A 26,705-nucleotide genomic window follows, 5' to 3' on the forward strand; every position below is an offset into this window, starting at 1 on the left:
CAATTTGGGTAATCAAAAGACCCTAACGTAGTAGCAGGGTTAATGTTGAAAATTTCATGAAAATGTCTAGTGAAGCTTATTTTTAACATATGTGCATGCGTATGTTAACGTACAATGACATAAACAACAAATTGGATGCTTTCAAGTTATTTGTTAATTGAGTTGAAGATTTTACTGATGATTCAAAAAAATGTAAAACGAATAATCACAAAAAAAAAAAAATGCATATCTGCAATATGCAAAAATGACAAAAATCAATTGCTGATGGCTCGAAGAAATTGCTAAAATAATACAGCATTTGATGTAGGTATAAAAGCGAGTATAAATGTATTTAGATTTTTTATTATAATATAACTTAAATGTTTATAATTACACGTATCTTTGTTGATCGTTTGTGCAAACACTTATTTGTGTAAATGCATACGTAGTATAGCTGCATATAATGATTTCGCATACTGAAATGAATAGACAGACTTGAAATATACCACAGCACATCAACGTTTACATACAACTGAGACTATAAGTTTGTAAATTGTTTTGAGTTTGCATTTTTAACTTTTACTTGACTTTTTTTTATTTAATATTGAAATTCTTTAACTAGTGAAATTCTTTAATTATTGGATATTTGAATTAATCAGCAGCAAATTGTCGATTTTCAAATTTTTTTTACTAGCGCAAATATAATTAAATATTCTATATTTCATGTTTGCCATACAACTACATACATATAAATATATTTATTAATGCAGCTTTTATAATTGATTGCGATTAGCATTTAAAGTTTACAAAATATTAAATAGTTTTCATTTAATTCATTTGTTTTTGTATGTATTAATTGTTTTGATTCTAAATCGTTCATATGTATGGATCTAAGTATGTATATTACCTATATTTCTATGCATATGTGTCTATAGGAAAATCTAAGAAGTAGAAAAGCCAGAGCACCAAGCAAATATTATATTTATAAAAGAACTTTCTTAAAAAATAAAAATTGTATTTTAAATTGAAGAACGCATAGGTTTTTAATGGGAGCGTGTCATTATTCTGTATTACAAAATTCTGGGTGACAAAATTCTGTAAATTGCTTCTTTTGTAATACAGAATTTTAGAAAGCAGAATTTTAAAAAAGCAGAATTTAAAAAAAGCAGAATTTTAAAAAGCAGAATTTTGTTTTTAGAATTTTGTACATACAGAATATCGACACCAACCCGTTTTTAATTTATATTAGTAATGTGTTGTGGTATAACAACGAAATTATGAATTATGAAAATTTATTTTTTATTCAAAAATTTCAATATGTATTTCTTAAAATACAGAATCGAAAATGTCAAATAAAATATATATATTTTTGTTTGATTAGATAAGCGCTTAAGCCATAATATGTGTGACATGAGTATCGTCTATATAATTTTCAATAGGAATTAATTTTAAATAAAAAAATATTTTAGTATGCATCAAAGTATTAAAAAGCACAAATTTCAGAACGCTATTGATGCTTGAAAAATTTGTATGAAAACAGTGACCGCTTCGGTCATTCTAGTGTTAATAAAAATATTTCCATAAGCAATTTAATGAGCGTTTTTCCTTCATCTCCTTATTTATATATTTGTAATATTTTTTGTATGTTTTATATGCAACAAAATAGCGGCAATTAAGCATCTCAACAAACTCAAGTGACTGCTCGCACAAAATAAAGGAATGCTGTGCTTAATTAAACTTCCAACAATGACCAGGAGTATGGTGTATATGTATGCGTGTTTAAAAGTAACGGGCGGATATGGTATAGCACAAGTGTTTGTGATAAAGTAGTTCAAATAGTTAGATTGCAAGGGGTCGAAAGCATACATGTATGTACATATGTGTATGCAATTGCATATTTTTTATGTAACGGTGATGATACCTAGTGATTATGTATTGAGTACTTATACATATATACATGTAGTTATGTATATTAGGTATATATATATGTGTGTATGAGCAAAATTTAGAACATACTTCAAGGTGTGTGTGTGTGGTGTATAATCACGTGAATTCTATTTAACAATACAAATAACTGCAGCCCAAAGTCTCTATAAGGATTTGAAAGACATTTACATTTACCGTGTTCGTAGTTGTATTTATTTTTTTACTTTTTAGTCGCCCTGTATTTTTGTAAAAAGTACCTATGCCACCTTTCAATAGGCTACGTTTGTTGGCTTACTCTCCTCACGTTCAGAATTTTAATTTATACTTGTCATACGTAATATTAAACATTACAAAAATATACTGTTTTTCAGCATGAAAACAACATAAATTACAAAAAGTATTATGTATAGGTTGTATATGTATGTATGTATATGATATTTTTAAAAGTAAGCATTATTATTATTAATCATAAAATAATACGAAATAGTTTTAGCAAGACAGAAATTACAGAAAAAAGTACGTCTATGTGCAAGATGTTTCAAAATTCAAGATAGTAATAAAAAAATATTTCGAAATAAAAAAGGGAACAATTTTGAAAACATTAGTTAATGAAACTGCAGCCCATATAGTTTTTTCAAGGCTTTTGAAAAGAAAAGCCACTTCTTGTGTTTTGATATTTGTTGTTGTGACTAATAGTAATGCACTTTTTTGCCGGGATTTGGTCCGCCATTAGTTAGCAATCGTTTCGTCTGTTCTTAATTACTATTATTATTGTTACTGCGGTTGTAGTTATTGTTGTTGTATGTAGTTTTTTATGCTTATACCTGCACAGCTCTTCTCTGTTCTTCTCAGGCCTATTGTCGCGCTTGTATTTTGGCCTGCATTTGTGCCAGCATCTCCTGCATGCGTCGCAATTCGGCCTCTTTCTCCTGCAATATTCGATCCTTCTCCGATATAACGCTGTTCACCACAATTTGCGTTGGCACCATGGAATCACGTTCTACTTTCATGCCATTTTCCTTACGTCCCTTGGCCAAACGTTCGGAGCGATAATTTTCATAATGTACTTCTTGTGTGACTTCCTGCAGATCCTGCATGTGAGTGCTGGAATGGGTGAGGAAAAGGAGAAGATTACTTAATTGCTAGCATATTTGAAAAAAAACATGATTAGATTAAATTATCGCGCCAAGGCGTGCCAATTGAGAGAAAGGAATTAAATTTCGATACATTTTAACTTCTTTCGCTTTTTTTTTTGTTTTTTGTTTATAATTATTTTTTACCAAACTTAAGGGGTTATAGCAGTTAGAATTTACAAAAAATTGATTTTTTTATTTTATTTTCTTAATGTACATATATTCAAGAATACACACAGAAAATGTAATATCTTCCAGTCAATATTTTCGAAGTTACCCGTAAATTTGCAAAGGCGTTTCAGAGTGCCTGAAAGTACAAGGCAGCGAGTTTTTCTCAAAATGGTGTTTTCAAAGTCGGTGGCCAACATTACTCGAAAATGGCCAGACCGATTATATATATATATAATTGGCGCGTACACCCTTTTTGGGTGTTTGGCTGAGCTCCTCCTCCTATTTGTGGTGTGCGTCTTGATGTTGTTCCACAAATGGAGGGACCTACAGTTTTAAGCTGAATCCGAACGGCAGATATTTTGAGGAGCTTTTTCATGGCAGTAATATACTCGGAGGTTTGCCATTTCCTGCCGAGGGGCGACCGCTATTAGAAAAATGTTTTTCTTAATTTTGGTGTTTCACCGAGATTCGAACCTACGTTCTCTCTGTGAACTCCGAATGGTAGTCACGCACCAACCCATTCGGCTACGGCGGCCGCCGATTAGTCTCAAATTTTAACACGAGCTTCTTATATATATATTTTTTTGATAATTAATCGAAGATTTTCCCTCACCGATAAATATTTTTTTTATAAACAATTTAAGGACGAAATTTTGGTCAAAAATCGATTTTTTTTAGAAGCCGCCTTTTTTTCAAAAAAAAAAAAACGGATTTTGCTTATTCCTTTAATTTTTAATTGTACGCTAAAAGTAATACCAAACCTTACTTTAACAACTAAGCCTTCAATTCAACTCACATTAGCATAGTGCGCAACTTGATAAAGTCACAGTGATCGGGATTTTCAACCTCTACAACGCCCCATGGATACAATCGACCACGCACTTTCTTGCCCTTCACTTCGAGTAGTGTATTCGCGCCGCACACTGCAAATGGAACCGCCTCCTTAAGCTGCTTTACTTGCTCTTTGTAATCCTCATCCTCGTCGGAATCACAATCGGGCAGTGGATATATTTTAATGCCATGATCCTCTATTTCTTGCATGATCCGACATTTTAAGCGCAGGATCTCCTTCTTCGTGAGGCAGTCAGCTTTCGCGATCACAGGCACAATATTTACTTTCGAGTGCAATTTTTTCATGAATTCGACATCGAGTGGCTTGAGGCTGTGGGAGCGAAAGAGATAACGATTAAAAAAGAATGCGAAAAATAGTAAAAGCCCAAGTTAGCACTGCCATTGATAACGGAAAGATATTTTTTTTAAATATTTCCTTATTTTTCTATACTCACCCATGCCCGAAAGGCGATATAAAATAGAAACAACAGTGTATACGATTGTCGACAATGTTGCGTCGATTCAGGCCGCTCTCATCGCGTAAGAAACGTTCATACTGTTCGTCAATATATGCTAGTATGGCGCTGAAACTATCCGAGTTATCGATGGCATCACCGAATCCCGGCGTATCCACAACTGTTAGACGCAATTTAACCCCGCGCTCCTCAATCTCAACTGTGGAGGCCTCTAATTTGACAGTTTGTTTTTGTTTTTCTGAAAGTAGGGAGGAATGCAAATGTTTTCGAAAATATTGAAAAGCGATTTCTTTAAACACTCACCTATGGCATCTGTTATCACCCGCTCCGGATATAGATCCGTCAAAAACAGACTATTGACCAATGTCGATTTCCCCAGTCCCGACTCACCAACTACCATCAATGTGAATTCGAAGCCTTTTTTCACCGATTTTCGATGAACCTGGTTCGGCAGATTGGCGAAGCCGACATAACCAGGCGTTTCAATACTCGAAAACTGTAAATAAGATGTGGAAAATGAAAATAAGGGTCAGAAAAAATATAAAACAAATTTTAAATGAGGGGTGGCGAATAAACAATTAAACGGAATGTAACAAAATGTAATTAATGCCAAAGACACCGACCGATTGCAGTAGCAGTTTCCGCACTTTTGCGGTAATTATGTGGCCGGCTGAACGATCAGACGTTCGGTCAATATGAAAACGTGACGCCGCATTAGCCGCGTGTTTTAGTGGCCATCACAAAAACGAATAGAGCGGATTTGAAAATGTAAATTGCATTCATTGGCGCTGTGTTTGATGAATCCAGATGGGTTGGGTTAGTGGCATTCTTTTTTTTATTTGTTTTTGTTTTGAACTTGCATTTCCAGGCGACTAAGCGATAAGCTCTTCTGTACATACAAAGGCAAGCGTGTTGGCTACAAAACGAAAAAAAAAAAAAAAACAATTTTCATGACATTCTCACGATACCAAAGAGATTAAAGTGATGGCGAATTAGTTAACACTACACCTTACAGCGGATGTACATGCGATGTATCTCTATATGTGACCGATAACTGCTTTCTGTACAAATAATTGGCGATTTGCAGTTTTATCTTTAAGCTTTTTAATATCTGCAGTTCTAAACTTAAACTATCAAATGTTTGTGAAACTTGCTACTTTACAAATTTCGCGCCTTATACTTTTTGTATTCTTAAATATTATTTTTTTTTAGTAGATTCACTTCTCAGGTGATCGGTTATTCAGTAATTATTTCTGTAAAAAGTCAGACAGCACTGTTGATATGATTTTTTTTAATAACGATTCTCCATATTCTTTGTTGTGCTATGCAGTCAGACAGTTATTCAAATTGCCCAGCAGGCTGCAAAGTGCATTACTGCTGACGAGCAACAAACGAGTGTTGGGCATGCGATAAGGAATAGCCCGAAACGCAGCGAACACAAAAATAACCACTACAACTGCAGCAAATACACACACGTGTAATTGAAGCAAAAATACACAGACGTCACCAATAGCAGCTTGTCGGCAATTGGTGTGAAGATTTGTGGTGAATTTAAAGCGTATTATGTGTGTTTAACCGATTGTGTTGTAGTTGTTGTTGTTGCAGTCGCTGCATTACACGGAGTAATATGATTAACTTGTAAATTATAAATGACTAAATTTAATGGAATCAAAGTAGGATTTTAAAATCAAAAGCGAATGCGAGAGGGTTTGAGCAACAGAATTTTTCATTAATTTCATGGCTTGAAGTGTTGAATTTCAATTGGATGGGCAAAAATAATACAAACCGAGAAAGAGGAGTATCAAAAGGAAATTACTATGAGAAAATAATGAAATATAATGGGATATGATGGAAACTGATGTGATAAGAAAAATAAATAGATAAAATACGAAAAAGTGCAACGAAAAATAAATAAAAAAAAATTGTAAAGGACTATTTTATCAACTAATCTCTAAAGAATAGTCCACTTTTCTTGTCGAATGCTATAATAAAAAGGGACCAAATGAAATAAAACTCAAATTTGATACAACAGAAAACTAAGTAAAATATAAAAACAAAGTAACAAAATAAAAGTTTATGAATAAAATTTAAGTAAATAATAAAATATAACTAAAATGAGTAAAAAATCTATGTACAATTGGCGCTTCCAACCTTTTTGTGTGATTCGCCGAAGTCGTCCTATTTGTAGTGTGTGGCTTAAGGGGTTATATACAGTTAGAATTTCCAAAAAATTGAATTTTTTCTTCAAGTACATATGTAAATATATTTAAGAATGCACAAAGAAAATTTAATATCGTTCCGGTGAATATTTTCGAAGTTACATACAAACAAAATTTTATCCTATGTAAGGTGCAAAATGGTGTTTTCAAAGTCGGTGACCAACATTACACGAAAACGATTAGTCTCAAAATTTAACATTTAAATATATTTTTTAGTAATTAATCGAAGATTTTTTCTCACCGATAAATATATATATATATTTTATAAACAATTTAAGGACGAAATTTAGCTTAAAAATCGATTTTTTTGTTTTTGAAAAACTGCCATTTTGTCAAAAAAATTATTTTGCTTATTCCTTAGATTAATTACTAGATTTAACATTACGAAATCCGTTTGGTTTATTAATTTTGGAGGATCGAGTTCAGAGATATAGTGGTCACCGCAAAACGTCTTTTTTTGAGAGAAGCTCCCGGAGATCAGCTGCAGCTCCTTTTCAAATAAATATTTTTACTAATACTAAATCTCAGAATACAATTAAAAGATAACATAATATGTGTACAGATTTTTAGATCAATAAATTTAAAAGTTTTCTCAGAAAAAATTCTGGAAAAATAGTTTTTTTCGGCCTTCTAACTGTATATAACCCCTTACTATTTTTGACAATGGAAGGAACGTATGTCGGGAACCGCAGGCGTTTTTTATGAGAAGCTTCTTCATGGCAGAAATACACTCGGAGGTTTGCCATTGTCTGCCGAGGAGCGACCGCTTTTAGAATAAACTTTTTCTATTAATTAGTGTTTCGTCCTTCGCACTTCCGAATGGTAGTCACGCACAAAACATTCGGCTACGGGGGCCATAATGTAAAAAAGATTATAAAAGAATAAAAACCGGCAGCAAAATTCACAAAACCATACCTCATAACTCTTGCAATATTTACTACATTTTTTCTTCTTGACTCATACATATTTTACAGGGTGAACGATATGAAGTGTTACCAACTTCACACTGCTTGTATCTGTAAAACAGCTCATGACGTCAACGGTAAAATTGTTCTAATGACAGATCAATATATTCTTTATAAGCCATCAAAAGCATTTGCGTCTCAGTTTTGTTGCATTTTTTTTTTGTGATGGAATTCAAACGTAATAGAGTGATTGCGTTATATTTGACTGGAAAATCACAACCAGCCATTGTTCGTGAGCTCAGTCACCTCAAAGTGAATAAAATGTTTGTGTATCGCACTATAAAACGTTACAATGATACTGGTACGATCTTTCAACCCAGCAAAAAAAAGTTCGGTGCGAAAGAGCAAAGCAGTTGTTACGCTTGCACTAACGTGGCGAATTTCCTAACATTGTGTTTTCTGATGAAAAAAAAATTCTAATTGAGCAGTTCATAAATACTCAAAACGAATGTGTTTACTTGACCGAACGCTCACACGAGAATTTGAGCCTACGTGAAGCAATTTCCTATCGCAAGTAATGGTTTGGGCCGCAGTGACCGCTGATGGATGCTCTCCAATCGTTTTTATCGAGCCTGGTGTCAAAGTGAATACGACTTATTATCGGGAAAATGTTTAAGAAGCTGCTTTCGGTCGTTCCAACAGGACTCGGCACCGTCTCATAAAGCTCGTGTGAACTAAGAATGGTTAAACAATCATGTTCCACACTTCATTTCGTCCACACAATGGACATTACTAAGTGGCAACGAACCAGACAAAAAAGCGGCAGCAATAACGGCAGTAGAGATAATGAGGTCGGATTGGCGGAAGCCAATGCATTCCGGAGGACATCAAAAACTCTCAGATCTCCCGTTCTTGCTGCTGCATCGCGCGAAAATGAGACGAAGGCGATGAAAGATAATATCGTGAACAGCGCGGATAGTAAGCGAACGGCATTCTGTTGAGGAGGAGGGCTGGAGGAGGGCAAAAGGCGTTCTATACACCAGCCTATGAGAGATGCCATAAAGAGTATCAAGGCACTATACGAGCTGGCAGCCATTGAGCAGTTAGACCAAAAACCAAGGAGGTAATTAGGAAAAGCAGCGTTTCACAAACATCCCCATGGCTAATGCGCAACCCAGACCCCAAGAGGAAACTGTATGGTGCGGTTTTGACTCCAAAACCTAAGCGGATCAACTTGGAGAAGAACAGAACAGGCGTGCAGCAAGTTACTGGAACACCACCTACCTCCACCACACGTAGGGAAACTAAAAAAGCAGATGCAACTCAGTAGAGAACGGTGGCTAAGAAAACCAAGCCAAAGGATGCAAGACCAAGGAGAGTTAGACCTGACGCGATAGTGATAGAAGCGAAGGGCGAAACTTCCTACGCGGAAATACTGAAGTCAGTAAAATCCGACCCCAAACTCGGAGAACTTGGTAAAATGGTCTCAAAAATAAGGCGAACGTAAAAGAGTGAAATACTCATCCAGCTATCAAATGCGGGTGAACAAACCAAGGAGTTCACCTCAATAATAGGCAACACTAGGGCAACGAGGGGCGGTACGGAGCCTAACACAAAAAAAGGTTCTCGAGTGTAAAGACATCGACGAGATCACTACCAAAGAAGACATAATAAGCGCAATATGCGATCAATTCGACATTGGGGCAACTACCGTAGAGGTAGTAAATATACGAAAGGCGTTCAATGGCACACAGACCGCAGTCCTAAGCCTGACAGAAACAGAGGCGAATAAAATTCCCGCTGCTGGACGAGTCAAAGTGGGCCGGGTAAACTGTTCGATCCGTGAACGCCTAATATTAGCAAGATGCTTTAAATGCTTAGAGTTTGGACACATTCGGCGAGACTGCAAAAACAAAGCAGATCGTTCAAAACAGTGTAGAAAGTGCGGCGAGGAAGGCCACATCGCGAAGGAATGCAGCAAGAATGCATGCTCTGCAAAGCCAGAGGGGAGTCCAATTTTAAGCATATAGCGGGCAGCGGTAGATGCCCAGTTTTCAAGAGAGCTCTGAGTGACCAAAGCAGATGAGAGTTATCCAGATTAACTTAAACCACTGCGAAGCAGCATAGGACCTGCTTACTCAGATTTCAATAGAGCAGAGAGCAGAGTTAGCCTTAATATGCGACCCCTTTAGTTTTAAAAAGGACGCTAGATGGTGTTGCAGCAAAGACATGGAAACTGTCATTTGGACGCGCAAACACCCTCTCCAAGAGATTTATGATCAAGTGGAGGGCTTCGTAAGAGCTAAAGTGGACAACATTTATATGTATAGCTGCTATGCCCCGCCTAGATGAACGCGAGAGTGCTTCGAAACGTTTCTAGATGATCTCACGCGGGACGTTGAAGTTAGGTCGCCAGTGGTAATTGGCGGTGATTTCAACGCATGGGCTACCGAGTGCGGTAGTAGACTTAAGCCATTGCTAGAGTAGACATTAGTATCGCAAATAATGGTCGCGCGCTTACATATCGCAAGGCCGGTACGGGATCTATTATTGATCTAACACTTGTCAGCAGCTCACTTTTGCAGAAAATCAAGTGGCGAGTAAGTGAGGAATTCACTCACAGTGACCATCAGGCAATTCTATTCGAACTGACAAAGAATAAGAGTACGCGCAACTAAGCCAGTAGGACCAAGGTGGAATGACAGAAAGGCCGAGGCCTTTGGATACGCACTAAACGACCAAAGTTTAGAGCGAGGTACAGCAAGTGAGCAAGCTCAACAACTAAAGAGCATTTTGTCTAAAGCTTGCGATGCGGCAATGCCAATAAGAAGGCCAAATCGACAAGGAGCGCCCTGCTATTGGTGGACTGAGGAGATAGCGCAACTGAGACGGATCTGCCAGCAAAGCGCGACGTAAAATGCAAAGGTCCAGGGGCAGAACTTGCTATGAAACGGTGCTAGCGCACTTTCGAAAGGCAAGGAAAGCACTACAAGAAACGATTAAAAAAAGTAAAGTCGAGAGCTTTAAGCAACTGTGCAACGATGCGGACATAAACCCATGGGGTATTGCATACAAAATGGTATTAAAGAAACTGGCGGGACAACGAGCTCCATCAGTCGTATGTCCAGTTATTCTTAATCGAATTGTAGTGACGCTATTTCCCCAGGGACCCAGTATAGATAGATTAGAATTTGCAGATACCGTAAACACCCAGCAGATTCCAGTCGTATCTGCAATAGAGATAATGGAAGCGTGCAAGAAAATCGGCGACCGAAAAGCACCGGGACCGGATGGCATACCAAATGTAGCCCTTAAAGCGGCTATCCGCTTGCGTCCCGAAATATTTGTTGCGGTACTACAAAAATGCTTAGACGAAGGCGTTTTTCCTACACAGTGGAAATTGCGACGACTTGTGTTGATACCAAAAGGAAAAGGAGCAGCCGATGACCCGTCTCGTACCGGCCGATTTGCCTACTGGACACCACAGACAAAATACTCGAGCATATTATTTGCAATAGACTATTGCCTATACTAGAGAATGTTCCCATTGAGTACAATGCAGTTTGGCTTCCGGAAAAACCGCTCGACGATTGATGCAGTTACTACGGTTGTCAAAACGGCTATTAAGGCAATAGAAGGAAAGCGGTGGCGTTGGGGCACCAAGGAATACTGAGCTGTAACCACATTGGATGTCAAAAACGCCTTTAATTCGGCAAGCTGGTCGCACATCTTGAATAGCCTGTATGAAATTGGCATTCCGCCGTATCTTCTCAGGATATTAAGGAGTTACTTCTCTGATAGAGAACTGATGTATGAGAGCAGTGCTGGAACAAAAAGGTACAAAGTTACTGCTGGCGTGCCGCAGGGATCGGTCCTAGGTCCTGTACTCTGGAATATCATGTACGACAAAGTCCTTCGCTTACCGATATCCATAGAGGTAAGAATAATAGGCTTTGCGGATGATATAGCGATAGTGACGGTGGCAGAGCAAAAAACGGAGACGGTTCTGATAACAAGTCGGAAAAAAGTCGAGCAGATGAGAATCAGAGTGGGAGAGCAAATTGTTCACTCACAGCCGGCTCTGAAATACCTATGTAGGAGTTATTATAGATTGTAGGTTAAATTTTATGGCCCATATTGACTACGCGGTAGAGAAAACCGCTAACATACAAGTGGCACTCTCAAGGATCCTACCTAACTTAAGTGGTCCTAAGTCAACTAGAAGGAATTTGCTTGCAAATGTGGCCACTTCAGTCCTCCTGTAAGCAGCCCCAGTTTGGGCAAATGCGGCGGAACTGAAGGATAACAAAAGGAAGCTATTGTCTGTATATAGGCTAAGTGCTCTAAGGGCATGTTGCGGCTATAGAACAATATCGGATGACGCGGCGTTTGTCATAGCTGGTATGATACCAGCGGATATTCTCGCGAGTGAAATGAAGCGAGTCTATGACAGATGTGCAGCGGATGCCGAAATAAATAAAAAAGCGGTGAGAGAAGAAGAGCGGCTTGTGTCACTAACCAGGTGGCAAGACCGATGGAATACCTCCAGTAAAGGGCGATAGACCTATAAACTGATTCCCGATTTGCGACCATGGCTAAATCGGAGTTTTGGAGATACAACCTACTATGTGACACAGTTCCTTTCTGGACATGGAGGTTTTAGGAAATATCTGCATAGGTTCGAGCATGATGACAGTCCCTACTGCCCTGTGTGCATCAATGTAGAAGAAGACGTGGAACATGCCAGTTTCCACTGCCCACGCTTTAGAACAGGAAGAATAATTCCAAATGCAACTGACGTAGTCGAGTTCATGTTGCAATCGGAAGAAAAGTGGGAGGAGGTAGCTGCATACGCTACCAGAATTCAAAAAGAACTCAGATACATTGAGCAAATGAGACGCATTAGCCGATAGACATTGACGAAGCTATATAGCTAAGCAGCCCTGCGAAGTAATACATTGAATCAGTTCCGCAGGGAGAGTGGTGGAGGAGACGGAGTTCAAGGGTTTAGTATGTAGGTGTACTGTTTTGCAAGTCCAGACAGTATGAAAATTACTGACTGTGCGTGGTCCCGAATGAGGTGTATCCTTAACAAGCAGTATGAATCGGGCATGCCGTCTAAGTTGACGGTATCTATGAAAGATTCCCCCTTCGTTAACAAAAAAAAAAACAAAACACAATGGCTTTCGAATTCGCCAGACGCAAATCCGATAGTCTATTCCATCTGGTCCATTTTGGAGAGCAAGGTGAGGACTAAAAAATATGCCAGTATGGATGCGCTGAAAAAAACGATTATACGAGAATGGGCCAAAATACCTCAAGATCACATTCGTGCAGCATGCAACTCTTTTTTTGACCGTTTGAAGGCTATGTCTAGGCAAAAGGTGGTCATATCGAGCTAAAGTGAATATATGTTAAAATTGTAATCATTTTTGAACAATTTTGTCTTTGAAATCAATAAAAACTAATTTCACACAAAAAAAGTTATGGTAATTATTTTGAATAGGTAACACTTCATATCGTTCACCCATATATACATAATATGTACGTATTATGTAACAACAATTTCCTACATCCAAATGTGAACAGTAGTGAATGCATACCAATGCATGTAGTTTATACGAAAATACGCATGTAAATTTTATTTATGAAAACATTTCTCGATTACTTCTGTATACTTGGCAACTTAAATAATAAAAAAAATCCAAATAAATGACTCAGATGAACATTAAAAGTGCACATATAATATTTAATTTCCAGTTTACAAAAATGCTGAATGCTGGAAATTTTTTTACTTTAACTTTACTCGATAAAAAAATGGTGTTGACAAGAAAAACTACTTTTTCTTGATAATTAGTGAACAATGAGCATACAACTAAGCGCGACTTTGAAAATGCGAATATGCGCAAAAAGGCATGAATAATAAAAAGCTAGCGGACAATTGAAAAATAGTTTGTTTTATAATAAAAGTACGATGTACAAAAATCCATTGTTATTCCGTGAGTGCATAACAGTGAAAAAAAAAATGTTCACAGCGGCCAGACTCTACAAATTTTCTTCAGACACTAATGACTTTTGATGTTACAATATTGTGTGTTCACGTATATTATACTGCTCTCGTCTTCTAGATATAGTCTCACAGGCAAACCACAGAATCCAACTGTCATACCACATGTTGAATCTATCTAGATGGTGTTTCCTGTTGTAACTCTAGTAGTTTTTTTGCTTGCAGTTATCCCGTTGTCCAGTTCCAGTGCAGTTCTTTCAGCATTCCCTCTTTTTATGCATTCTCCTTTCATGGTGTGTGGTTCCATCGTACAAAAGGGCATAGTGCAGAGGCTTACCAGACTTGAAGTCCCAGTCGGTTCTACGTTACCGGAACGACTCGGATTTTTATCTGACCAAGAATTGCCACTCCAACAGCATTCCCCGTAGATGTATGGGGAATGTTTATGCTGCTACAACAACACAACAACAACAGAGGTCTCTAAGAGCTACATTAGATAGGTTTGCATTGTGTCCATCTATGCTTAGCTATACTATCGAAAAGCCCAGTCGATAGTGAGGAGTCCCCTTGTAAAACGTTTATTCGCTCCCCGAAAGTCGATTGTACGATACCGGAATAACTCAGATTTTTAAGGAGAGCTTTCACTTCAGTAATATTGTCCAAAAATGAATGTTATAAAAACAATTTTTTTTTTTTAATTTTTAATTTTTTTTTTTAATTTTTAATTTTTTTTTTTTAATTTAAATTTTTTTTTTAATTTAAATTTTTTTTTTTTAATTTTTAATTTGTTTTTTAATTTTTTATTTGTTTTTTAATTTTTAATTTGTTTTTTAATTTTTAATTTTTTTTTTTTTTAATTTTTTTGTTCGTGGCCATTTAATCGAAGGACTCCATATACACAACTAATCTGGCTCTACAACATCTATCCATTCAATAGACTGAAAATACCACCCGACTCCTTAGAAGAGAAGCAGCTTTCTTTAGAGAATATAGATATGTATGTATATTTGGAGGAATAAATAAAAATTGTAAAATTTATAGACAAAGTCACCTCTCAACCTAATCACGGTAGTGTGTGTATATACGATTCGGGCAAGTGTAGTAGTAGTTCTTTTTTAATTGATACTTTGTGTAACGTCTTTTCACTACTGAACAAATGGAATTTTCGCAAACGCAAAACGATAACAAATTGTACAGCGTGCGCCGCATTTCAATCACAGCAAAGTGCTTCGCGTACCACACTTATCTCGCTTTCTATACAACACAAATTATATCATGCACAGCCATTACAATGCGACAACAAAAGTCAAACTCAAGCAACATTCGTTCAATGAGCACAAGCGAAAAGTAAGGGGGAGGTATTGTAGGTGACAAATCGAATAACCGCTTGAACGACTGAGCGTGTAAGTGAAAATTAATTTCACACAAAGCGAAACATATTCAAAAATGAATAAATCCAGCGCTGACGGCATTATTTATATATTCTAAAACAAAACAAAAAAAAAAAAAAACCAATGCTACTGAAGACTATTCTCAACGCTAGACAATTGAAACGATGCATTCTCAATGGCGGTGCCATTGGAGGGCATTTATAATGGCCCTAAGACATATAAAAATGCATAATGGCATAACTGTCTGCCCGACTGCTTGCCTACAGCACCATTCGACATTTACATTCAGAATTAATTATGCAACATTCAACAATTCTTTCGTCCGCTCAAATGATTTCGAGATTGGCACACCACAGGCCACGAACAAGTCGACAGACAGACAGACAGTAACTTTGCCGACAGCGCTGCAATTATCACAAGTTTTTTCACTTACAGGTCCGCTCATATACGCTTTACTTATTACTTCTTTTATTGTATTTCTGGGGCCGTTTGGCATTCGTGGGTGTTGCAGTAGCGTTCTAATTCGACATGCCGTTGCTACGAGCGCACTTACATTGGTATAGAGGAGCAGCAAAGAATTTTTTATTTTTATTTTTATTAATGTATTTTTTTCTTTACATTTTTGCCTTGTATTGTTGTTGTCATAATAAAGGTGATTGAACTGACTTCCACTTGTCAAACGGATTTGTGCGAGCACGCTTGGCTGTGGTCGACGGGTCTGTTATAACATATTGCATGCAAATTAGGGTTAAGGTGCCGTAATTGCGGATAATTGAAATTAATTAATACTTTCAGAATGTTTCCAAAAAGAAAAGATATTCAATGAATTCAGTTATTTTATGAATTGTTCATTAAAAAATTTAAATAGAATTTGTAGAGCGGTAATGAAATTGTGGCAATTTAAAAACAAACCAAAACTATATATGTATATATAAATATATATAAAAAAAGTATATACATATATAAAAAAAATAATATATGTAAAAAAATAAAAACAAAAATTATAAATATAAATCAAATAAAAATAAAATATAAATTAAATAAAAAAAAAATTAAATAAAAAAAAAATCTATGGAAAAAATAAAAAACAATGGCATAAAATACAATATGAAAAAAATTAAGACCTCATTAATTCAAGCGACAGTAAAACCGCTTAAATTTATTTCATTTCATTGTTTCACTGGCCCTCCACCGAACTACAAATGACATCCGTTGGATTTAGTGCAATATGCTTCACATGAATTCATTAATCAACTCATATGTCAAAATGTGTATGCTATCAAATGCGATTAAGTTAAAATAATTTATTAATTAATCATAGGCTGCATGGTTACTAGTTGAACAAATGAAAAATTATTTTTTTATTTTTGGACGACTTTTAACTTCATACACGATAGGAAATTTTCTAGTCAACAATGAACTTAGCATACATACATACAAATATATTAATGAGAGCTTATTTACCGAGTTCTGTTCACCTTTTACTTTTAGTGTGCTTACTGTAAACGTATGTGTGAGTGTTTGTTAATAGTTTATTGTTTACTTTCTGTTGTTTATACGTTCACACATAAAACAACAACGTAGTCGATTGCCTTATTTACACAATACATATACACATCGAGCAGTTCATTTATGTAGTTAAAACTAAGTATGTTATTACGCGATATAATTTTGTGGCATTAGCATCAAACTTCACATCTCATTTCAGCACGGGAGTATTGATTTACATATATGTAGTTAATTCAGGTCAAGTTCCTATACAAAAATGTCGGCCTCTTAAAGTACTGAAATCAAAAATTGGACAATGTTCAGTTCATAATTTTATCATGAATAGATTACATACCCAATGCAACCTTCTTACCTTTAGAATACATGAAGGTTCAATTAATTGCTCTTATGTATTTTCTCTCTCTCTTCGCGCATATCTACATATGTTGTTTCACTGTTTGGCAAGTTGACTTGGCAAGTTTTTCATCACCAAAATAAAACCGTTTTGATTATTAGAAATATATGTGTAGTATGTATGTACATATTATATATAAAAAAATTATTTAAAGGCATGGGCAGCGTTAATTCGGAATTTAAGTAGCGTACCCACGTAAGAAATAATATTTTCGCGGAAAATTAACTAGTGACACTAGAAAGCAGATATTAAATTAAATATTCATGGTTGGAAATTAAATATTCATGGTTGGCGATCGAGATCTATTCTGTACAAATTTTGTATCTACGTATTAAGTAAAGAGGATTTATTTAATTTTTTAATTTAATCTTTAAAAGCTTACATGATAATAAAATTATTAGTGAACTCAAGCAAATGCAGCTCTAGCAGCAGAGGCTTTCGGATGGTAAAGGGGTTACAATACGTATTGCGTATAAAAAAATTATAAAATTCACAGAGAACAATTGCTTAATGCATTTTTTTCTTTTATCTTTTATGAAAACTGCAGTCAGTTACAGTCACACAGAAAACTTAACGTACCCCGCGATAATGCAAAAAAATTCTGAATTTATTAAAAAAAAAACTGAATATTCTAACGAAATACTAAAGAACACAAATGTTATATATACACAAATTTATTTAGCAAAATGTGAACAGATTTGACAACGCTCTCAAATAAAATATACTTATGACAAAAAAATACCAATTTTAATTTTTTTTTTTTTAATTTTTTTAACATTATCATCCATTAAAAGGCAACTGTACTGAGTTGTCAAATCTCACAATATTTAGTACATCTTGAAATCCACCGTGAAATCTAAAAAATATATTTTTATAGAAGATGGAAAAATTAAAAATATACTGTACTAACTTTAAGAATAAAATATTCCGCCCCAGCAGCAGTATTTTGTATTTGCTGGTGGTACGACAGAAGTAAGAAAGAAAAAAGAAATGCAAATGAACTGCATTCTACACAAATACTTTTCAATGTTTATCTCTGAACTCATGCAATCTGAACTCAGTTCTTTTAATCGTTTGTCGGGTGATTTGTGTTACTTTTATTTTTTTATTTTCCATATTTTTTATAGATTTTTTTTTTTTTAATTTTAGTCAACACAGACGTCCTCGTTGATTACTCGATAGCGCTGGAATTCGCTAATGGGGGCTAACCCTCCATAACCCCTCCATAACCCCTCCATTTCTGCTTTTGGTATTTTGTTGCTGTTCACTCATTCAATTCAGCCATACAATGGCACAACATAAAAGCTCATATTGTAAAAAGTATAAAAGGTGTTGGAGCTAAAGTGCGCAATTCACAGTATTTAAACACCCCCGCCAGTACAAGTTGCTCGTTGTTGCTTCGAGTTCAATTGACTTTATGTTGTTGTTCTGAGTTCACCAAAAGGGTTGAATGCAGGAGATAGGTGACTTTGTGCTGCATTGAGTGCACGCTTGTAGATTTTATCAACATTTGTGCAAATATCGTTTTTTCTGGATTTGTTTGTTTTTCGTGTGTACAAATTATCCTTTTGAAAATATATCACAGGCAGTGCTGCCACTCACCAATTTTTTTTTTTACTAGAAAAACATAACGTAACATAAACATATCGAGAACTTAATTTATTTACTCGATTTATGACTTTTTTTTAAGATGTTGAGAACTTTCTGCATCAATTTCTATCAAATCGGCTATCCAAAAAGCTCATGTTTTTAAAATTCCTGTTCAGTATGCTCCAACAAATTCGAATGGTGGTTTTCAGTGACTAGCCTCAGTGAAAAGCGGATAAGTTGAATTGATGTTATTGACGTGATAACGTCTTATAATTCGATTTAACAGGCTGCACGCACGAAAAAATGTGTCGTTACCTTGCTCATTAGTGTTACCTTGCTCATTTGTCGTTACCTTGCTTATTTATCGTTACCTTGCTCATTTGTCGTTACCTTGCTTATTGTCGTTACCTTGAATGAACTGCAAGCGAAAGCGCGGAACGAACGACAAAGCAAACGAAAGGCAACGTTCGACATCTTGCTCTCTCCTATTTAAGTGAGCGTATATAGGTATGTATATGCGCATATGTACATATATAAATTCACGTATTTGTATTTGCAAATGCCTTCTTATTGATTATTATTAATTTGATTTACTTGAAGAATTTAAAATAAAACCAAGTTTGTTAATAATACCTGTTGTTTTAATGTTATTATTATTAATTTTTTTATTATATATGAAGGAAAAAATGTATGGTAATATTTACCACATACCTTATAAGATATGTTGTATACTCATATATATGTATATAAACATGCATATACATATACAATTTCGCGCAATTTTCAAAAAGAACAAATCTATATGTAAAGATGCATACAAATCATATGGGCATATCAAATATACGAATCTATTCCGTACGCAAGCAAATGTAAGCTAATGTGCTTGAATTGCAAGCGAGAGCGCGGAACGAACGACAAAGAGCATTCCCATGGCAGCCGGTTCTACGTTACCGGAATGACTCGGGTTTTTATTCCCGACCAAGGGCTGCCGCCCCAGTATACTAGCCCTGTCTAGTGTACCGTATTTTACCCTAAATCTATCGTCACAGGAGCAACTCATTGCAGCCAGTTTGCTCCAAATACTTTTCTTCCCGGCTGGCGTCGAACCCAACCCCGGACCTGAAGTATTCTACTGCTGCATTTGCCACAAACGGCTCCACCCGAACTCCACCTCGGTTAGGTGTAACCAGTGCAACGGGTGGTGCCATCTTAAGACCTGCTCAGGCCTTAAGAGTCACAGGGAGTGGTCCACAAGGTATGTGGCCACGTGTTGCTCCCGCTCACAGGCGGTCACCGCCTCCACAGCTACACTGCCCTCAGTGCCGGCACATCACACTGCCGCCACTAACAACACCTCAACGGTCAGGAGCCCCCAAGAGCAACACGACTCCCTCTCCAACCCACAACCCTCCTGCTCCTACCTCAGTGCGGGGACAAACCAGCAGCTCTTGGTCCCCCGCACAGTCTGCTCCGTGTGCCAGACCGTAGTACCTCGGAACCTGACAACTGTCCAATGCAATTCTTGCAGTGGCTGGTGTCACTTTCGGAGGTGCTCCGGCCTGCACACCACCCGTGAGTGAACACGCGACTACGTTGCCCCCTGCTGCAGAGCTCTGCACCCGCAACCGCCCCCCGTGGCGCGGCCATCTGACAACATCAGGCCACTCCCCATTTTGCGGAACGCACAGCAGGACCAACGCAAACAACATCACGCATCCCTCACCCCCCGAATTTCGACGACACTCCCGCGAAGCTTTAAGCTTCTGCAACTGAACTGCAACGGACTCACGAGCAAGATTGACGAGATAGTCGACTTCATGAGTCGGTTCGGAATCAAGATAGCTGCGGTCCAGGAGACAAAACTGCACGCTAGCTCCCCCCTGATTACCAGGGACGGCTACAATGTGCACCGAAAGGACCGCGAGCGAGACAACGGTGATGGCCTAGCGTTCATAGTACACCATTCAGTGCAGTATCGTCTTATTGATGAAGGCATCGACCGCAGGGACAGCACCTTAGAACGTCAAGGTATAGCTGTCCGGTCAGGCGATGCCGAGCTCGAAATTTACAACATTTACATACCCCCTGTCACCTGCTGCCCGGCAGGATATCTCCCCGATATTGGTGCGCTCATCAGGGGAGAAAACCGATTGGTAGTAGGTGACTTTAACGCGCATCACGATCTTTGGCATTCAAGCCTGCCAAATGATCGTAGGGGACAGCTATTGGCAGAGCAGATAGACGATTCGACGTTCAGCACTGTAAACGACGACGCCCCCACTAGGGTAGTGGGCAATTGTAGCAGCTCGCCTGATATAACAATTGCTAGCGCTGGACTGATAAATAGCATAACCTGGCGACCTATGCTATCGCTTGCATCAGACCACTTGCCCATTATCATCTCGATCGAGAGACCCGCCGATTTTGTTTCCGCGGATCACCGGTCATACATCAACTTCAACAAAGCTGATTGGATTAGATTCGCGGAATTTACTGAGAACATCTTCACAGCCCTACCCACTCCCACCGATGTGCGCGCAGGCGAACGCGCATTCCGCAAGGCGATTACAGCCGCCGCGGCTCGCTTCATACCTGCTGGACGGATCCGGGAATTACGTCCCAATTTCCCAGCCGAAGCAGCCGTTATGGCAAACGAGCGTGACCGCCTACGCCAGGCCGATCCCGGAGATCCTCGTATAAAGGATCTCAATTTGGAGATCCGGCAACTGGTCACCCAACATAAGCGGACCAAATGGGTAGAGTATCTGAAGTCCTGTAACTTCACCTCTGGTGTGAGCAAGCTCTGGTCCACCGTAAGGTCCCTGTCGAACCCGACGAAGCACAACGACAAGGTGGATATCACCTTCAACGGTCGTACTTCGTCGGACCCGAAGAGATGCGCGAGCTATTTTAGCCGGCAATTTATATTGCATCCTCCGGTCGACAGATCTAAACGTTGTGCCACCAGACGGCTGCACAAACTGCCCTACAACACCGCTTACTTTCACCAGCGACGAGGTTCAGGGGGGCCATCAAACACATGAAACCATCAAAAGCCATTGGCCCCGACGGACTAAACATGCTGATGCTGAAAAAGCTGGGTCCATTGGGAGTAGAATATCTCACAAAGGTCTTCAACTTGTCCATGGCCACTCTCATTATTCCTGATAAGTGGAAATTAGGGAGAGTGGTCCCACTGCTGAAGCCTGGGAAACCCGCCAACCAAGGGGAGTCTTATCGTCGGATAACTCTCCTTTCCCCAGTAGTGAAGACACTTGAAGCCCTTCTACTCCCACTCCTCACACAACACCTGACTCCAGACCCACACCAGCATGGTTTCCGTAGAGTGCACAGTACCACCACGGCACTCACCGTCATAAACACCCAGGTAAACCGCGGACTAAACCAAAACCGCCCCTGCGAGAGGACTGTCCTAGTAGCGTTGGACCTACAAAAGGCTTTCGACACAGTCAGCCACGCCACGCTACTAGATGACATTTTACAGTCGACACTCCCGCCAGGGCTGAAGAGGTGGACCGCGAACTACCTGAGTGGTCGTCACTCGTCGGTAGTATTTCGAGACCAAACCTCAAAACAGAGAAAAATAAAGCAAGGAGTACCGCAGGGTGGTGTCCTTTCACCCTTGCTTTTCAATTTCTATATTTCGAAACTCCCCCAGCCACCAGAGGGAGTCTCACTGGTCTCATATGCCGACGACTGCACGATAATGGCGTCGGGCAATGACATTGATGCCCTATGCTCAAAAGTAAACGACTACCTCGCCCGCCTTTCTCGCCCGCCTTTCTCGCTTCTTCACTGCGAGAAACTTAAAACTTTCTCCCACTAAATCCACGGCGACCCTTTTTACCACCTGGACAAAGGAGGTCAAGCTGCCACTTCAGGTACACGTCGACGACACCGCAATACCAACGATAAACAACCCCAGAATTTTGGGAGTCTCCTTCGACAGCTTGCTCTCCTTCTCGGCGCACACAACCGCTATTGCAACGAGAGTACAGAATCGCAACAAGGTCCTCAAGTCGCTTGCCGGCAGCACTTGGGGCAAAGACAAAGAAATGTTGCTGTCGACTTTCAAAGCAATAGGCCGACCGGTTCTGAACTATGCCGCGCCTGTCTGGTCGCCTGGAACCAGTGATACGCAGTGGACGAAGCTTCAGACCTGCCAGAATACTGCCATCAGGACCGCGACAGGATGTCTCCTGATGTCCCCTATCCAACACTTGCACGACGAGGCGCACATGCTCCCGGTTAAGGAGCATAACAAAATGCTCGGCAAGCAGTTTCTGCTTGGGTGTCACCGTAGGCCTCACCCATGCAGACACCTGCTCGAGCCTGAGCCACCTCCCAGGCACATCAGGAGACACCTCCTCAATTACGTGGACGAGATCCAGGACAAAACAGACAGACCACTCCAGGATCAGACAGTATACAGACAGGCAATTAACGACATTCATCGGGAGACCCTTACCACCTTCCTAAGCTCCCGACCCCCGAATGCCGTTATCGGAGTCCAACCACCACCTATCGCAGACGAAGAGCTCCAGCTTCCTCGAGAGTCCCGCATAATATTGGCACAATTACGTTCTGGATATTGTAGCAGGTTAAACTCCTACCTATCCGGAATCGACCCCGACATACTAAACATATGTCCAGCATGTGAAGGTACCCCGCACGACACTAACCACCTCTTCACATGCCCCATCAAACCCACTCATCTAACACCTCTCTCCCTCTGGACCCAACCCGTCGAAACTGCCAGTTTAATGGGCCTACCGTTAGATGAGCTAGACGAAGACGACCGGTAATTACACTACACTGACAGGGCGAAGATACTGCTACAACAACAACAACAGCACAATCGCTCCCCGCGTTCGGCAACATTCGACATCTGGCTCTGTCCTACTTGAGTGAGCATATATATGTATGTATATGCGCATTTCTATATAAATTCACATACTTGTATTTGCATATGCCTTCTTCCTGTGTGCATGGTAATGAACCAATTCTCTGTTGAGAATAAACGATGATAAGAAAAATAGGAAATGAAAGGGAGTGTTTCAAGTGTAATGTGTCTTGAGAAAGTCAAATCGATGATGATGCCTGTAAGTGTTGTTGACTTATTAACGTCTGATGCACAATCGAAATTGAAGATATCTTTCATGAATTTGATAAATGTTTCGTCATTTTTCACGTTTGTGTAAATTTAACTTTACCTATTCCATTGCAATTCCATTTACCTCCTCCTCTATATCCATACAAAATATCTATCAAACAAATAAAATTAAAATTTTGTTTTGAAAATTGCAACCATTCCATCAATATTTTCTTATGACGTTGTCACGTTAAACTATCGTCAGTAAACCGACTTTACAGACAACCTCTTTTTTTGTCTTTGGGTACTTTACAATAGGATTAAGTCACTGGTATTTCCAGAAAACCCCTTGTGATATACTGGCTCCTGACGTTTCTGCGATAAATTTTCTTGAATATACTGCTTTATCGGCCCTATCCAGCTCCAACCAGATCTAATCAAATCCAATTTATTGAGAGAGCTGGGGTTCGATAAGATACTGCCATGAGTAGAGTGCACATAAAACCGTGAGGTCGAAGGGCAAACCTCCTTTCCATTCATTCATTAACTGCATGTATGTAAATATTATGAAAAGTATACCACAGATTAAAAATACCTTTCATCCACTGTGGAAATCAGAAATCAGCATGGAAAACTTTGCAGTCACATTTTTGTAATGAACCTTATTTCCAAAGTCAAAGAGGGTTTATTGAAGAGTCAAAATTATTTTTTCCGAAAAACATGGACTTGGACGCTCTTTGTTTTCAGTAGGATGCCACCATCGATGCTTTGCACGCCAAATTCGGAAATCGTGTTGTCAGCGGTCTTGGCGATGCCAATGGAGACTTTTCTGTGGGATGCCCTTGAAAGACTGATGCTATCCGAACCATCCATTAACGATTCAAGTCCTTAAGGTGAATATCGAGAAAGATATTCGTGAGATTGCGTTAGAAACAGGCTCCAAGGCCCATAACTGCGTTATCATAATGCACTACTACGAATAAAATCATATTCCATAAATATTGGAAATGTTTGCTCTTTCGAAAAAACCAATAAAATACCCAAAAAATACTTCTCACAATTTTTTTTAATTTTTCAAAAGAAACCACTATATATACCACACTGATCAATGAACGCTCCTCAATCAACTGAGTACATGATATAAGTTCAATTAATCAATCGCTTTACTTCAAAGTGATTCGACAAGCTTTTAAATTGACATAATTATTGTATAAAAAAATTTTTTAATCTTCAACCACAATGATATTTAAACTTTGAGAAACCACTTTAATTGAAGTTTTTCTTCCACATCTTCCATCTTCTACTCGCCTTTGTTTTTGTTTTAGTTATTATTGATACTTGTAGCAATGCTTAAAGTTATGCGACATAGGGAAATGAGCCCGCAAACAGAAGAGACAATATACACGAAAATACAGCAATGACGCAGACCCCATAGTGAAGTGTCTGTGCAGCAAGGAGACAACCACAACCCAAACCAGCCAGTCAGGCGAGCTGTTGTCGGATTGACCTGCTGCAACGACAGCCGCGCCCTTGAATGACTGTTTCGTTTGTGTGCAGCGTATGTAAAAATGATTTTATAAATAAAATTTCATATAGTCTCCCAACCAACAAAACACGAAATTAATGGCGTCTGGAACTTGTGTGTTGATGAGGCAATGTGTTAAATTCTTACGGTTTGATGATCTTTATGATAAACTTACCGATTTTGTGTCCGACATTTTACGTTTATTGCTAACTTCGCTTATTTTTCTTTATTCCTTATTTGTGCGGCAACTTATAAACAATTTGGAATTTGAAATATTTTTTAATTGTTTTATACACTTCCTCTATTTGCATATGTTTGTTCAAAGAAGTTAAATAGAACGTGGTTTATCCGCTAAGAATTATCGCAATTTATCAGAGTACTAGCGTTTATTCAACGCACCTAACAACACGGGAAAAACAAAACCAAACTTCACATTCGAAGCGTTGAAATTTCTGCAACGAAATTCGGTTAACGTCGACGTTGACGACGGCGTCGATGACAACAAGGTTTTCTTGCGAAGTAGACAATAAAAGGAGCAAGAACTGTGAAGCGAACAGCACAGCACGTTGCGTCAATTCACAGTGTACGTGAAGCAGAGCTGTTGACTAGTATCTTTGTTGTATTTATTACTGCAGCAATCGAAGTTTTTGCGCTGCCTTGTTTATACGCCTTTGGCCCTGCTGTTTCGTGGCCTATCGTTTTTCTTTTTTTACTTTATTACTTCTTTTGCCACTTTCACAATTGTTTTTTTCAAATTTCTCCACAATTTAGGTGTGCGTGTACGAAATGATAATTAGAGTGCAAATTATAAACACAGTTTTTATTGCTCATCAAGCGAAGCGCAGCAGAAGCACAGCAAACGAATTTATTACAAATGCACTTAATCCAAGAAAGAGCACCGATAATTAATAACAGCTAAAAAAAAACACACACACATTCACTCACGAAAACTTTAAGGAACACTTAGAAATCACCGGCAAAACTTGCAAACGGTTGCATTTAACTGCCAAAGATTGACACAAGAATGATTGACTGGGAATGCCTCGAAAAATCGGGCGAATAAAAGAACCAAACGAGGGATGCCACACAAATATTTATATAAATAAAATAAATTTAATGTCCTTTAAAATTGTTAATATATTTACACTTTTTGTTGTTCCTTTAAAATTGTTAGTATTATATATTACACTTTTTTTATTGCTTTTAAAAATATTACACCTGTCTACATGACAATAATTAATTTCTTTAAATATTTGTAATATTTGGAAAGTTAAATGATACTCGTACTGTGAGGTCATTGCTCTACAGAATCTTTTAGGAATATGTAACTATTTTTTTAAATATTTACTGCACATAAGTACATGAGCATAATTCTTATTATAACATTACAAAAGGACAGATAACTCACGTAGGAAATTTTAACATATTGAGGGTAAAAATTTTATCAAATTAGATACACACTTAAACAAATAGTAGGCAAATGAAGGGATCAAAGCGGCTTTATTACGGGTGATGGCATCCGCCCAGCTGATTTTT

General features: G+C 38.2%; 2 protein-coding genes across 3 annotated transcripts; one reads left to right on the top strand and one right to left on the bottom strand.

Annotated features, from left to right (window-relative positions):
• Positions 1-1,983: 1,983 nt before the first annotated feature.
• On the bottom strand, positions 1,984-26,184 carry LOC128859081 (septin-1). 2 transcript variants are annotated; one of them, XM_054095789.1, is made up of 6 exons: positions 25,345-26,184; positions 4,820-5,012; positions 4,496-4,754; positions 4,006-4,371; positions 2,730-3,009; positions 1,984-2,667 (listed from the first exon to the last, which is right to left on the bottom strand). In XM_054095789.1, the coding sequence occupies exons 1-5, from the start codon at positions 25,360-25,362 to the stop codon at positions 2,760-2,762; spliced, it is 1,086 nt and encodes a 361-aa protein (XP_053951764.1). In that variant the 5' UTR covers positions 25,363-26,184; the 3' UTR covers positions 1,984-2,667; positions 2,730-2,759. The 2 variants fall into 2 exon arrangements, with proteins under 2 accessions (XP_053951764.1, XP_053951763.1); XM_054095788.1 differs by having other exon boundaries at positions 1,984-3,009.
• LOC128859082 (uncharacterized) lies at positions 15,203-15,765 on the top strand. Its single transcript, XM_054095790.1, has 2 exons — positions 15,203-15,595; positions 15,691-15,765. Exons 1-2 carry the CDS (start codon positions 15,203-15,205, stop codon positions 15,763-15,765), a joined length of 468 nt encoding a protein of 155 aa, XP_053951765.1.
• Positions 26,185-26,705: the final 521 nt, after the last annotated feature.

Source organism: Anastrepha ludens, chromosome 3 (genome assembly GCF_028408465.1).
Source record: "Anastrepha ludens isolate Willacy chromosome 3, idAnaLude1.1, whole genome shotgun sequence".
NCBI classification, from domain to species: Eukaryota; Metazoa; Arthropoda; class Insecta; order Diptera; family Tephritidae; genus Anastrepha; species Anastrepha ludens.

What these genes read in the sequence shown, in the direction of transcription:
- LOC128859082 (XM_054095790.1), top strand. Translation starts at nt 15,203, where the DNA reads ATGCATTCTCAATGGCGGTGCCATTGGAGGGCATTTATAATGGCCCTA. An exon ending in CTACGAGCGCACTTACATTG is followed by an intron (nt 15,596 to 15,690) that starts GTATAGAGGAGC and finishes GTCATAATAAAG; the next exon opens with GTGATTGAACTGACTTCCAC.
- LOC128859081 (XM_054095789.1), bottom strand. An exon ending in GGTGATAACAGATGCCATAG is followed by an intron (nt 4,755 to 4,819) that starts GTGAGTGTTTAA and finishes CCCTACTTTCAG; the next exon opens with AAAAACAAAAACAAACTGTC. An exon ending in ATATCGCCTTTCGGGCATGG is followed by an intron (nt 4,372 to 4,495) that starts GTGAGTATAGAA and finishes TCGCTCCCACAG; the next exon opens with CCTCAAGCCACTCGATGTCG.